Source organism: Lutjanus erythropterus, chromosome 1 (assembly GCF_056507025.1).
Source record: "Lutjanus erythropterus isolate fLutEry1 chromosome 1, fLutEry1.hap2, whole genome shotgun sequence".
NCBI lineage: Eukaryota > Metazoa > Chordata > Actinopteri > Lutjaniformes > Lutjanidae > Lutjanus > Lutjanus erythropterus.
This window is the reverse complement of record NC_139317.1, coordinates 20,946,961-20,962,464: the sequence shown is the minus strand read 5'-3', so window position 1 is coordinate 20,962,464 and position 15,504 is coordinate 20,946,961. Positions and strand designations below refer to the sequence as shown.

At 38.3% G+C, this 15,504-nt stretch overlaps 1 protein-coding gene across 1 annotated transcript in view; it reads left to right on the top strand.

Annotated features, from left to right (window-relative positions):
* The first annotated feature begins 516 nt into the window (after positions 1–516).
* Positions 517–15,504, top strand: part of alx4a (ALX homeobox 4a) — a 29,930-nt gene continuing 14,942 nt past the window's right edge. Inside the window, exon 1 of the mRNA XM_084724203.1 lies at positions 517–1,165. Coding sequence (XP_084580329.1) covers positions 802–1,165 — 364 coding nt within the window. The 5' untranslated portion in view covers positions 517–801. The remainder of the gene's footprint in view (positions 1,166–15,504) is intronic.

Here is a 15,504-nt window from a genome sequence, read left to right as displayed (position 1 = left end):
CTTGTGCTAACATTGTGATTTTAAATACATTCTGATTTTTTTTTTTTTTTTATTCAAAAATAACAAGAAGCTCAAAAAACTGTAATTTTTGTCCTCAAGTTTTAACGTTTGTCACAGACAGATGAAACTGATTTTTATGACTGAAATAAATAATTAAGACGCAAGTGCCTCTAAAATCCGTTTCAAATGATAATTAATGTATTAAAAAGCTGTCATAAACTAACTCTGTTTCATTCAGAAGCCACAGAGCTGGCTGCAGCAACACAATCGGCTGAGTATGGATGATTTGTCCTTGATGAACCATTGCGAATGAAGCGTAAAATTGTGCCCTCTCCGCCCCAGTGCCATCACTCACGGGCTATATTCATATCCAAATTGCATTAATGTCATGTGTTAAAGCCCCCCGCCCCCATTTTACAAACTTTTTTTTTTCTTTTTTTTCAGCTGATAAGCGACCTAACTCGTTCATGTCATCAGCATAATCGCTTGGGAGAAGTCCTGAAGCCTGAAGGAGATCTGACTGGGTCCCACCATCCTCTGAGGAAAAGACGGGTTTGTGCAACTCTGCTCAAACCTGAGGGGGGAGTTCGGAGTGTTTGGTCAACGACAGTGGTTCCTGGAAAAGATCTGAATCGTTTTATAACCAAACCCAGCTGCGGTCTGGTGTGCGCTGCAGCCTCTCCGTGCATGTGTGTATCTCTATGAGGTAGAGGGAGAGGAGGGGGTGTCTGCGCTTCCCACTCCAAGTCAAAGAGAGAGAAAAAAGTTTGCTCTTTTTCTCCCCTTGACTCTTTTTTAGGCATGAACGCCGAGACCTGCGTTTCATACAGCGATATGACATCCATGGATTCATATTATAGCCCCTCTGCAGCGCAAGGTAGGGATCACCAGACGGACCACTTTAGGACATTCCCAGGAGCCACTGACACCAAATACAGCCCCACTGCAGCCTTCCTGCCCAACAAAGGTCAGGCGTACGGAGAAAAGTCCCGGAGCCCCTTCCAGCAGCAGGAGTGCCAGTCATTGGATGCCGCCGCAGCAGCTGGGCAAGGCACTTTCAGCAAATACCACCTCTTCATGCAGAGGTCTTCTTGCAAAACACCCCCCGAGGAGGGCAAACTGCATCAGGAGAGCGGACACAACGGAGCGCTCATCCCGTGTTATGGTGAGTAGGGAGAAAAACTTGAAGGTGATTGAATTACAGGTGAGGACAGTCCAAGCTGTTTTCAGCATAAAGGCGATGAATTATGACGAAAATGTCAGCAGAAGTGCAGTTTTGCAGTCCGATGATTTCTTCTTTACCTGCGCGTATGGTTTTAACATGTCAGACGTCGCTCATGACTTGTTCCCACAAAATCCGCAGATATAGACTGAGTGGTTTGGAAGTTTCGATCGAAATTAATGGCACAGATGCGGACACTGGCAACTGTGGTTCCTGACAGAGCTGAGATACGTCGCGTTCGATCCTAAATCGTCTTTTTATCGTCTGACTGATAAAATCACATCCTCAGCAACTATTTCAACGAGTTTGGCGCGTTTAAAAATCCTGTTTTGTCTTCTTCTTCATGTCCTCCGTGCGTAAAAAGCATCAGCAAACTTTCCTCGGCCCATGCATGCAGCAGTTATGCGCGTAACACGGTTAAGAAGAGCCATAATCTTCCCGACTATCAAATTGTCCCTTTGGCCATCAAAATTAAATTAGGCCGGCATTTAATGCGATAATCTGCATTACAATCCTCAATATTGGAGCTGAGTCGGACAATTGAATTAACAGGTTTTCAGATGGCACAAATAGTTAGTGAGCTCCAAACTGATAATATTTTCATTTCATTGCTCCGCCTGATTGGCTCCAATTAGATTTAATTGCGCGGGGACACTGTTGTAATGGGTGAATGATGAGGGTGTAAATAAAACTTTGACCCTCGTTATGGCAGGCAGGCTGGACACTTTGAGGCAGCATTGATTTTTTTTTCTCAGCAGAAAAACTTATTGTCCCCTAAACCTGAAACACAGGACACTATACTGTGTCCAACAGAGGCGTAAAATGCGTTTGGTGAATTAAAGTGTGGACAATCTCTGCCTGCTTATAGAGGGGAAAACACGGCACAAGAGTCATATTTAATGTCATAATAGTAAATCCTCCGTATTTTAATTCAGATTTAATTCAAAGGCACAGCTCTGGGCCACAACGTGAAAAGAATAAAGCGGAACAGCAGACAGATATGATGAGACATACAGAAAAAAAGTGTTTTTTTTCCCAGAAGACTCAAGCTGATGTTAAGGAGGAATATGTCTTATCATCATATCTATATGGAATGTTTCAGAGCTCAAAGATCAACCAGTGATACGTTTTATCAAATTCTGCAAAACGCATTTATGCCTCTTACGTTGAATTATATTTTTCTACGCTGAGCTGAAACCAAACACTCTAAATGCGTCGTAGTTTCGCAGATTTGAGCACAATAGAAGCAGTCTAGTCTTGAATAAAGTCACAAAGCCTCAGGGCTCTATCTGTCTGTACACACTGTCTCTATTTGCATGTAAAGTGTATAAAATTTGCTCTGGATACCTCAAACATCTGAATACAATTCACTGAGGAGTAGCCCAGGCCTATTGTTGTAAAAGGGTCACCACAACGTAATTATAAAAATAGTGAAGTCATATACAAACGTAATATTTAGAAAACACGGTTGAAATATTATATCGGGTATACCGAGATAGAAATGTACATAAATGGTGAATATACGCCAACCCGCACAACAACAACAACAACAACAACAATATAATAATAATAATAATAATAATAATAATAATAACGTCTTTAACGCATCGTTTTTACGCATGAAACCATCGCTCCTTTTTCTTTGATGTAGGCCTACATGAGCTGCTTGTCCATCTTTGTTACACTGAGACATTTAGTGGAAGCAGTTTCAGGATGTTTTGACAGTTTCTGGAAATCGGCCTTGAAGAAAAAGAACCTTTACTGCTCCAAAATGTCAAGAACGGCGATCAATCTTTAAAAAAAAAAAAAAAAAAAAGTCATACTGGTCCTTTTTTATAATGGTTGTTAAGTTTTTATTACCTATTAACCTTGAAATAGATCCGGTAAATCTAGACGGAGAATAAAATGTTTATATTGTGTTGTAAATAAACCGCAGTTATTGGGCTGTGAGTAAACTGAGATTTGAGTCCAAATCATGAAGAGAAAGAAAACGAAATATGTTTAAATATCCGTTCAATTCTTTTTTCACGCCTATTATGATTTATTTATGGCATTTTCAACACAAAAAAACAAAAGAAAAACAGCAACATTGCAGCTGAATGACTTAACACATTAAATAAAATACAACATTATTTTATTTTATGCATAACCCATAGAAAAAACTCGTGAGTTTGCAGCAGATTTTATGTGCATGAAGGGGTGAATTATTTAAATCACATACAATTTCATCTCAATTTCAACCTCTTTAGATTTTTTTTTTTTTTTTTTTTTTTTATCAGCAGGGTTGGCTTTTCAGAGTGAAATATGTCACAGCAGGTTGTCAGGTTCACTCTCACTCTCCTTTTACAACAAAGAGCTTTAAATATAATGACCGGATTCACAGTGAAGAGGCAGGAAAAAACATCTCGGCACTATAGACAAGAGGAGCTCTGGCAATAATGTGACTCAGATGTCAACTTGCCTTCATTTCTCTGCTCACAGTGATTTGGCCCTCAAAGACAAACTTTAAAGATCTGGAGCAGGAGAAATAATGTTTTTATACTTGCAGATTTCATGTTTTTTTTAATCACCTGTTTTTTTAAATCACCTTTTTTTTTTAAATGCAAATACAAACGAAGGGTTAATTTGCAAAAATATTTTATTTTATTTTCCTAAATCATGTTTTTGTGCACACCCAGGATTATGAATCCAACTGGTGCTGGTTTGTTTATTCTAATAATGGTGTGAAGATAATCTGTTTTTGCAAACTAATTCTATAAATTAAACATGTTTTGATGTGTAAAGGATGCCAAGATTGAGTGAGATCGAAATTCATTGAGACTGCTGTCTGTTTTCTTTGATTGAAGGTTCCAGTTAACCCATCTTTTTTTACTGACTTGACTGGACATAAATTGAAGGCAGCAGCAGTAAAATATGCTGAACTTACTAGCTGAGCAGAAAAATGATAAATGATTCCTGATGTGTTTATTGGAAAATGCTAGTGTATTTCACTTCCTGCCTCATTTCTTTTATCAAACCTGTATTTTACACAGTCACCGTGTAGTTTCAGATTGTCAGAGAGCGACTTTGTTGTTGTAATTTGTGGCTTAATCTGTTCAGTCAAAGGTGATGTGATGACTGGTCTCAGAAGGGCAGCCGGCCAAATGTAACTGAGACATTTTTTGGCCGATGGAAAACAGCATGTCGGTCTAATAAACATTTACATACATTAGAGTCGCTGCACACACATTTATATTGTTTCTACTCAACACATGACTATCATGTTGTTACATGAAATCAACAAGGCAGCTCATGAAGCGTGAACAGCTTTCAGCTCACTTCTGACAGCAACACACTGACTGAAAGAAAGAAACTGGAAGAAAATATATGAGACGAGGCAGACACTAATGTGTGGCTCAAAAAGACTGTTGATAGGCGGCATTAAAACAAAAACATAACAGATGGATGTCAAAATGACAAAATAAAAAAAAACAAAAAAACAGTGATGTAAGAAGTATTCGGCCCATTTCCTACAATGTAAGTAGCAATCCAACCATGTAAAACTACGTTATTACTTAAGTGAAAGTACAGAAATATTATCAGCAAAATATACAGAAAGTATCAAAAGTAAAAATAGTCATTATGCAGCATTGGGGTGTAATGATATACTGGTATTGATGATAACCATGACATTTAAAAAATAAAATACTTATATTATGTACATAAATGATATTATGGTGGAAATAATCCAGTGGCTCTTAAATATACTGCATGCTCTTAAATCAGTTCATCTGGTGACCTTTTCACCGTTCATTAAGTATAACCACACATTTCTATACGTTTGTAAAGTTATGGTTACAGACTCACTTCATCTCTTCTTTAAAGATTATTTTTTGTAGATATCACAATAACGTCATTATTGGGAATTTTTTTGGACATGTACTGCAGTGAAAATCCGATATTGTGACAGCACTGTAGTTAGTAGTTTACATATACCACTGGATTATTATAACTGAGGCATTAATTTGCAAGCAGCATTTGAATGTTAATATAATACTGGGTAGTTTTATCCAGTGGCCTTAAAACCAACAGAGGTCCTTGAGTGGGTTGTGGTGTCCCAAGCAAAAGGGGGGATAGAATATTTTAACTTTTATCACATCTTTGTACAAGTTAGAGCAACAGGGAAAGAACAGGGTGGATGTTTTGGATGATTGTGATTCATAGTGATCCTAGTTTGATAATTATGGGTCTTTTTTAAATCTTCAAACCTTTTTAGAATATTAAAAATACTCTAAAGTGGTCTAATATTTATCTATTCTGGGGGTCCGTGACTTAAAAAATGTGGAACTCCTGGTTTAATCTATGAGCTGATCATATCTTTTGGAATTAAATCTTAATCTGCAAAGTCACTTGTAACTACAGCTCTCAAATAAAGGCAGTGAAATAAAAAGTATTTAGTAAATATTTTTCCACTAAATGCAGATTAAAGGTGCATAACATGGAAATACTCAAGTTAAGTTGGAGAGGGATCTGCTCTCTGTGGCTAATCCTGAGGTTTCTTCCATTTTTCCCTGTTATAAGTTTTTTGGGGGAGTTTTTCCTTAACCGAATCGAAGGTCTAAAGCCCCCTGAGTCAAATTATGGTTTGTGATTTTTGGCTATATCAATAAAATTTACTTGACTAAAATAAATGCCTCAAAATTATACCTCAGTTAAAGGCACTTTCTTGTGAGTTTAAAAAGTCGTTCTGGCCACCAAACAATGAAAAATATATAAACTGATACATAAACTGTATCAATATAGAACTCATCAAACTGGAGAGGGACCTCTTGATAAAACAGGAGTCTGAGGATGATTCAGTCACTTCACAGTCTTAAAGTAGCCGCCTACAGGTCTTTGTGATCCTCCAGAGACAACACTTTTGATGTGTCCGTGTCTTTTCTCAGTGTCTGACCTTTAGCTCGATTTTCCTGCCTTCGTCTGTTTGGAGAGCAGGGCGAGCTCCCCTGCATGCACACAGCAGAGAAAATCCATTTGAAACCCTCCATTTGAGACTCTCTGGTGTCAAAGTCGAGCCCTTTGCAACATTTGGGATCCAGTTTTAAGTAATAAACATTTAACTACACCAGTAAGACAACGGATGTTACTTTGTTGTTGCATGGGTGTTAAATGGTAGGCCTAATTATAGTGGGATTGTGCCTTTTATTACTTTTTTTGTCTTTTACAGCGACTGATTTTGCAGGGTAATGACATCTTAGCGTCAAGAACACACTGCTGGTGTAATTTGAAGACATAAAAGGTTGTAGTTTATTCAAGCTTAAACCATAATTTATCTTTTGGGCAAAGCGAGAATTCAATCCAGTTCTGCAGCCCTGCAAGTGTAAAGATATCATCCACTGCAGCAACAAGCTTAAGGACCAAAATTAGAGATGTGATTGAGAGATTTTGTCGTTGCTATCCTCTGTCTTTTTGTTCCTTCACCATCTTTAACCCGGCCGGCACAACCGTTTCAGCTTCTCGTAATGGCCGTCTGCACTGATTGGTTCGAGCAGGGAGTAATGGGAACCAGCCATGCGGCCGAGACAACTGAGGCACACTTCAGCGAGTCAATGACATGAGTGGAGGTGACAAGGACTCAGGATCATTTTACCATTTAGCTTAAAGTTTGGCAGGGCAATTTACATTAGGCTCGGTTTGCACGGCCGAGTGAGAGCAGCAGGGCAAAAAGGCTCATGCAGTCCAGGACTTCCTTTGGTCTCTTTGTCACCGCGTCATGTAAACTGAACGCTGAGACAGAAACCAACCGTGGAGGACTGCCGATCAGAGATTCAGGGTTTCTTTTTTGACCTGTTGTGGGTGGGTATAGCGAAGTTACTTTGCTCCACTGCATTCGCTTGCCTTTAATTTATGTGATTTAAATTTATATTATCCTTTTTATTACATTTTCCTTACGAGGCTGAATATTTTTTTGTATATTGTCTATTACTGTATTACTGCCTCATGTTCAGACATGTGGCTTCATCAGTGTGTGAAAAACCAGCATGTCAAAAATACTGCGAGACAAAAGGTTTTAACATTGAAGGCAAGCTTTTTTTTGATACTCTGATTGAAAAGTTGAACCCTAATTTGCGTGACCACCGGAGTCAGGAGCAGGAGCAGGAGTGTAAATATAGACAATGCAGGCAGTGCAGTTACACTGCGGCAGTTACATAGGATGGGCCTCCAACAACGTGTTCAGCGGAGGACGGGCCATTGCAAGTGATACAGACTGCAATCTCAGAACTATGGTTGTGGTCAAAGAAGAGCTCATTTTAAATAAAAAAAGGGTCTATTTGCTATATGTCTTTAAAAAGGAAACCCCGTCTCCATCATGGTTTTCTTTTTCCTTTTTTTGTTAACTCGTCAGAGCAGTAATCTCTAATTATATTCTTCTTCTACATAATCTATTAAAACTATAAATAAATGCTAATTATATTCAAAATGAATAATTTCTTAACTTCTTTAATGATGATTTCTGGGTAGTATGTATGTTGAAGTTGACAAGATGATACAATACACAGCAGCTAGTTCAGGCATAAAATCTGTCAAGACTGATTAGCTGATTAACTCACTTGACTGTAAAATCCAACACATTGTTGATAGAATATGTTTTCCCTAATGGATGTGTGTGTGTGTGTGTGTTTCATAACTAGTAGCAAGTGTGCACTGTGGCCAATCATAACTACCTTACACCAAAGGCAAAATCTTAACATACAACTGTAATATTTCAACTAAAAACCTGAAAATGAAGGTTTGTCTTCAGCTGTCAACAGCAGCAAAACAGCTTACTGTAACCATTTAATTCTGTCTCATTCTTCATTCACTTTTCATTATGTGATATTGAGAGCACCGAGGATTTTTAATATGTAGTTTAACTGCAGCAATAGGCCTACAAAAATTACTTAAATACATTATGTTTTTCCAGTGGTTGTTTGTCTGTCTCAGTGTCTTTAAACTTTACAAACCTACTTTATTTCCATGGTGGACTGTTGGCCTCAAGCCAATGATCATTAAATTCATTTTGCTGGTAACTGAGCAGTTGTACATTTGCAATTTCTTATCCATTCCAATGAACATGACAGGCAGAGAGCTGTGGTTCCAAAACCTACAGGATTATCGCAGGGCACGGCTTTCAGGGTTTTTCGGAAGTTGTCTGGTGGAAAACTTTTGCTCTCGAAGTGTTGTCTGAATATTCTGATTTTTTGGTCCCCAAATCCTCAGCAGGAAGACGTGATCATGCAGTTTGTGCAGTGAGTTTCTCTGCAATTCATTTTATGTGTGCACACAAAAATGTACTCCAGCAAGTTTTTCCCACTCAGATGGAATGTTCTCCTTCGATCAGACAACAAAAACATAAGATGAGGGAAATTCTGTTTTGCTCCAACGTCTGAGAGAAACATTTGGAAGAGAGCTGGTGGGAGGGAGACACAGAGGGGGGAGAGTGCGAGGGAGACAAAGAGTGCGTGAGAGGTGATTTATCAGTCTTAGGCTTTTTGGATCTTTTTTTTTTTTTTCACGGTCTGTGAGTTTTGCACAGCCTGCTGAGATGGATCATGGCTTTCCTCAGTCAGCAGAGTTGAATTTCAAAGTGAATGGCTACCTATCACATGGTCACAAAAGAAAAGTTTTCCTTAAGAGAAAAACAAAAAACGTGACGTGCTGATGTTTGCCGAGGTTCTGTCTGTGAGACACATCGACTGTTTCCACAGCTTTGGTGTGAAAATGCACAATCTCTGTGTGTGTGTGTGTGTGTGTGTGTGTGTGTGTGTGTGTATGTGTGTGTGTGTATGTGTGTAGAATATGCAAGTGTGTGCATTGTCCCAAAATGAATGCACCTGACACCCAGCAAGTACAGTGTCAGGCTATTCATAGTCATGTTATTTGTACTTCCAAAAGAGACAAGGTTTGATTTCAAGAACAGAAGGTCAGAACAACTTTGACTGCATCTTCATCATTGGTGGAAGAAATATTAAGATACTTAACTCCAGATACTTAAGTTAAATGGCTTTAATAGCTTATTTTTAATAACAGTGTGAAAATGACAAAATGAGCAATGAACCTACAGAGAATTATCACCTGAATATTTACCTCCCCTTTGAATTTCCAGAACTTTATATAAAGCTTAAGCTTATTTTGTTGTCCAGCCACAAATTTACTGTTTTAGTTCACTCTCATTGCTCTCATTGTTGTTTCTCTACCTGCTCAGCACCAAAAAGCAGTAAGACAAAGTTAGTGGGGACCATAATGGAGCATTTAGCAGCTAAAGAGACAGATATTCCCTTCAGGAGCTGGTGGAGACCAAAAACAGTGTGTGAATATTGGACATTATGTAGAAAGAAATATAACTCCAAATGAATGATAATGTTGCTCAGTAACTGTTGGATGTGTAACTATAAACAGCTATTTGCAAATATGTCAGCAAATCAACTTAAAAGGTGATGATATACCAACGTGTTCACAACTTGTTTTCACTTTTCCCAAGAGGTCAAAATATCAGTCATTGCCTGTCTCACGATTCCAGATAATCGGAGAACGTAGCTGCTTGAACAGTGGCGAGTACAGCCGTTAACAAACTTACGCCCCTTACATTTTTTCAAGGACAATCCTTACGGGAAACGATACTCTCCCCCCATTTTCCTCCCAGTCTCCTCCCATTCTCTTCAGCAGTAAGCTCACAACTTCTGCATGTCACCACCCCAATATGAAAGGCCGTCCCGAAGACTTCGGATTGGTTTTACAAATTTAAACTGCAATTGTTTCCAAACAGTTTTAACAGTGAAAGATGGGAGATTGTCCTCTGTCATTACTGAATGAAGCGTTTAGAGACGAAGCATTAGAAGTAAAAGTCCTGCATTCTGAAGTTTACCTTAACATACGTACAGTTCATTACAGCACAAAAGCATGATCAGCAAATGTACCAAAAACAATCAAGAGTGAAACTATTTACGCAACAGAATGGATCTTGGCAGTCATAATTTTACAGATTATTTTGTTGGATTATTTCTCAAGATGCATTAATGTGTAAACTGCATTTTAGCAGCCAGTGAAGATGAGGCTACTTTTAACTAATTTTTTTATTTGCCCCTGTAGAAATCTTTTTATTAGCAGTTATTGAATCACAACAAAGACTAAAGTTAACTGTCGTGTCTAAAACTCAAAGATATTCAGTTGAACATGATAATGAAGAAAAGTGGGGTTATCTCCACACTTGAGAGGCTGAAAACAACATTTCCACCATTTTGCATGAACAGTTACTGTAACAATTAATTTAGTACCAGTGGTTTAATAGTTTGATTCTTTTTTACCACTTGCCGGTCGGGCAAGTGAGTTGATAGATTTACTTGCCTGACATTGCATTTTATTTGCCCTGGGTAATTCTTATGGTTGAGTCCTGCTTAATATAGGCTAGTGTGGGCTATTAACAATCCATCAGTCTTAATTAACATATCATATAACTGCCTGATAAATGTGGCAGTATAAAAACGACAATATTTCTCGCTGTCATATTGTGTAAAAGTATAAAGTAGCTTTAAATTAAATAAAGTACAAGTACCTCAAAATTGTGCTCATGTACCGTTCGTGAGTAAATCTACTTAGTGTCAAAACCAAAGGGCACCATAAATAACATCATATTAATAAATGTATCATATCAGTCTAGTCTTGATTGTGCAGCCTACACAACATCAGGCTTCAGTTTTTCAGTCTGTCTTTGCAGCCAAGCGAGACTTAAGAGTTATCCACTGTTCAAAGCTCCATGTTACATCCAAATCCATATTTTAAGTTAGTAAAACAAATCCCAAAAACATGTCCAAATAAATGCTTTGCTCACACATTTCCTCTCCTCTGTTCTATTATTTGATTTGACAAAGTGTACTTTCTCTTTCTGCTCCCTTCTCCTTCTCTCTGCTGTTTATGTTTCCCTCTGTTTCGGATATTTCTTTTTCAGTTTGAGCAACATGTTGTTAATCTCTCTCAGTCGCCGCGTGGTGCGTAATTTATAGTGTTTCCTCTTAACACCGTGAGCTGACCCCAGTCATCCCAGTCAATAAAGAGGCAGGGAAGGTGCCCTGTCGCTTTACAGCCAGTTAAATTACACTTTGATGTTGCCCCCTCGTTTTCAACTGTGAATTAATGGCTGTCCACGCTGAATGTCTGACCCGCAAGAACGTCATTTTTTGGCACTGATGTCCACACAGGAAGTCCCTCACAAAATTAAAAATGAATCACTCGTCATTTTTATTTTGATGTCAAAGCCAACAGTGACGTACCATCGTATTAAAAATAAATTCTGTACGTTGCATGTGGAGGTTTAGACATAAACTCCTGTGTTGTGCTGTAGTCAGGTGGAAATATTCACATGATTTGAGCTGCTCGGTTTGTTCTGAGGTTCTTTATTTAATTTGTGCAGAACTTTCTGAGAGCCTAACACACAGAGCTGCAGACTCTCCTCTCTCCTCTGTTCACAGTAATTGGAACAGATGCTGACTGCTGGATCCACTGCAGTGAAAATAGAACATTCTGTGGTTGCAACTCAAAACATTTTGCATGGCATATTCATCTGAAAGGGGCAAAAAAAAAGACTTTGGGTTCGTGAATTTGTGATTCGTGATTATTGTTGGGACATACTCATGTTAAAGACGGTACATGCAGACGTGCAGGTGTAAAGCTGACATTGTCTTTTGTGTAATGGAAGAAAACTGCACCCATGAACACTGAGAAAGCAGTTTTGAAGCAGCGTATGTCTTTCACAGCTTCCTACAGACATACCAGCTAGCAAAATTTGGTTCCCAGAATATTCTGGGAACATTTGTTTCTGGTTTTGGGAACAGGGATTGAACCAACATTTTTGTTACGGTGACAAATGTTCTGGGAAAGTTAGTTGAATGTTCCAGGAAGGTTACTTGAACTTTTGCCTGTAATGTTCCCTCAGTGTTATAACTGTAAGTATGTCTTATATAGAATTAATGTCATGGTAACATTTTCAGAACGTTCTAGGCTCATTAGTTGAATGTTCAGGAAAGTTTGCTTGGACATTTCTCCTTAATGTTCCTTCAAAATCATAACATTTTGGGAGGACAAGTTGAATGTTCCAGGAAAGTTACTTGAGCATTGCCCCTTAGTATTCCCTCAAAGTTATAACGTAACTTTGCCTTACATAAAACAAACATTATGGCAACGTTTTCACCATACACAGGAAAAGTTACTACATTTACAGTTACTACATTTTCAGAAGGTTTGCTGAATGTTTCCCTTAACATTCCTTACACGTGAAAACATCAGGGTTTTCTACTGTAAAGTTAATGTGAAGGCCGAACTCCTAGAACATTCTGTACATTTCGCACAACATTCTTAGAACCTTGTTTCTCCTAAAAGGTAACCAGCGGTAAACCTCAGGGGAATGTTACAATTTACAATGTACAATTTCATTTAGCAGAGGCTTTAATCCAAAGCAGCGTGCATCTGAAAGATAATACGTTATTAAAATTATTCCCTAAAAACCACAGCACAACATTCATAGAACACTGTGGGACCTAAAAAGCTACCAGCAGAAAACCTCAGGAAAACATGATTAAAATTACTCCCAAAATCGGTCTGGTTATTAAAATGTTCTTTGAATGTTACATTGCACAGAGACATTTGCACATCATTCTAGAACATTTTTGGGAGGGTTACCAAATAGAAACCTGTCAAGAACATTCTGGGCAGGTTATGTGTTAGCTGGGATTATATTCTGACATGCTTGCAGTAAGACTTCCTTACGTTCTTTGTACACATGGCGTTCCCCGCAGGAGGGCCCACTGATATTCACCTTGGGCAGTGTCAGAGAGCCTCACTGCTCCAGTGGATCGCATGGATAACAAGCAGGAGATTGTCACAATATCCAACTCCTGCCAAAAAAACATCAGTGACATGCGATATAAACAATGGCCTTTGATCAGTGAGCGGCCTCATGATTTCAAACAGCCTGACAGCTCTCGCCTTGTGGGGACTGTGGGTGCAGGCCAGGGAAATATGATGAAATAACTAGAGAGAATTTATGCTGGGATAAAACACATTTGCTCCCTTCAAGCCCAACAGGATATGTTAGTCATGGACAGCGAGGCAATGTTGCACGCCTTAGACCCCCAGTGAGCGGTCTGCCACCAAAACATGGCCCCTCAGCCCGAGTCCATTTCCAGCACGGCAGGTCAAAGATCTCGGTGCTCATTGAATCTTGCAGAGCTTGAAATATATCTGATCTGAAACAGTTTCTTCAGTCCCACACCACAGAATGCAGACTGTATAGACAGGCAGATTTTGTCTTCTCACAAAGCCGAGTGAAATGAAATAAAGTCAGTTCAGTAACTTTATTTGACAATAAGCATCTGCGTGCACAGCCCTCTGCAGCATGGCTTCAATTGGAGTGAATAAAAACACTGGCTGCGGGTCACTACGAGACCTGTCCATCAAACCTCAATACTATTCTGGTACTGACTGAAATGTGTCTGTATTGAACTGTCAGGCAGTGCTGCAGTGGTGCCTGGAGGAGTGGATATACTCTTAATTTAAAGCAGCCTGTCCAGCAAAGGATAAACACCCTGTGTTATAAACAGTGACATGTAACATTACTCTTGCCTATTAAGTTTACCCATGTAGTATGGCATGTAGTATTTGCACATTGTCACTTAACTTCTGCTGCTTGGATTCAGGGACTAAGGATCATTATGAAATTAACATTAGCCACAGAAGAAGTTCAGATTTTGTAATCAGTGGGGCAACTACATAATTATGATTTTTGAGTTAATTATTAATTATTCCTTAGTCCATCCACACATGAAAATTAGACAATTACCTTGCAAGTAGTCTATGTTTTCAAATAATGTTTTTTTCCTAGGATAGTGAAGCAAAGGCATGACCTAATGTTAGGAAATATGGACAAAATCTAATATCACAATATTTTTGACCAAATACCTTAATATGGATATTGTGACAGTACTGTAGGGACCACTATTGGTGATTTCACAAAAAAATAACATGCTGAAATTTTTGATAAATAATCATCAGTAATGTGGATATAACGACTAAGTGAGCAATGACAAACAATAGCTAGAACAGTCTGGTAAGTAAAATAAACTACATAATTTTACTGTAATGCCGCCTTTAAAACCGAGAAAAGCCATATCATGATATATCAATATCCCAAACTGAATACGATATTTAGTCTCGTATCGTGATACTGATATGTATGGATCCCATATATTTGTGTATACCACAGTTGTCAAGTACTGAAAGCTGGCATTAATTACTTTATAAATTTTGTTTTTTGTATTTATTCCTTGTAAAGTTTTCACTCATCTTCTTGTGTTAAATGACAAAAAAAAGTTTGCACTCCTTCAAATAAGGTCTTGTATATAATGTGAAGTATCATATTGGTTTCAGTACAGAAAGTCAGGTATTGTGTTGGCACTGGTATCAAAAATATTCAAGCAAACCCAGCCCTAACCATTAGGTCTTACAAGACTAAGTCCTTAACAAATTTATAAAATAAAATGCTTCTGACATAAGCATGTCTGAAATGTAATATGTTCCATCCACCACAAGCAATTAATAAATGCATTTTATGATTAAGAAAGTTAAAACTTAACAATTAATGTAAAATGGTAAGGTAATATTTCTAACACAATTTTCACAGAATTGTAAGCACAAAAAGATGTAAGACAAAAGTTGTTGCTCACATGACTGAATAGAATAAAATAACATCAGTACAGCAAAGGAAAGAAGGTCAAAGGTCACATAATGACAATAAAAGGCTCCAAAAATATAGCCACAAACAAACATATATACTTAAAATAAGAGCAAAGCATGTACAGAAATAATAAATGGTTGCTTGGTAAGATATATTCATGTATTAAGTGCACACCACCATCAAAACAATGTATTCTAATGAAGAAAACTGCAACCGTTTGACCTCAAACATACTTGTGACTACATCTTGATACTAAAAGTAATCACTTATCCTGCAATGACCTGCAAAAGATGCTCTTGAAATATAGACTTTTCTGCTTGTGTCTTTGAGACAGAGATGGACAGCCTGTGACATGCTATCTGTTCGCCTCACCTTGCATTTCATTACCCAACATGGCTGTGAGTTGAGGGTCACTGGGTGTGTGTGTGAGATCTTCTGTGCTGACCGAGTACTGAGAACGGCACAGGAACGCACACACACCTCCTGGTTCTAACCTGACAAATCGCTGGATGGGCAGATGAGCAGGGAGACGTCCTCG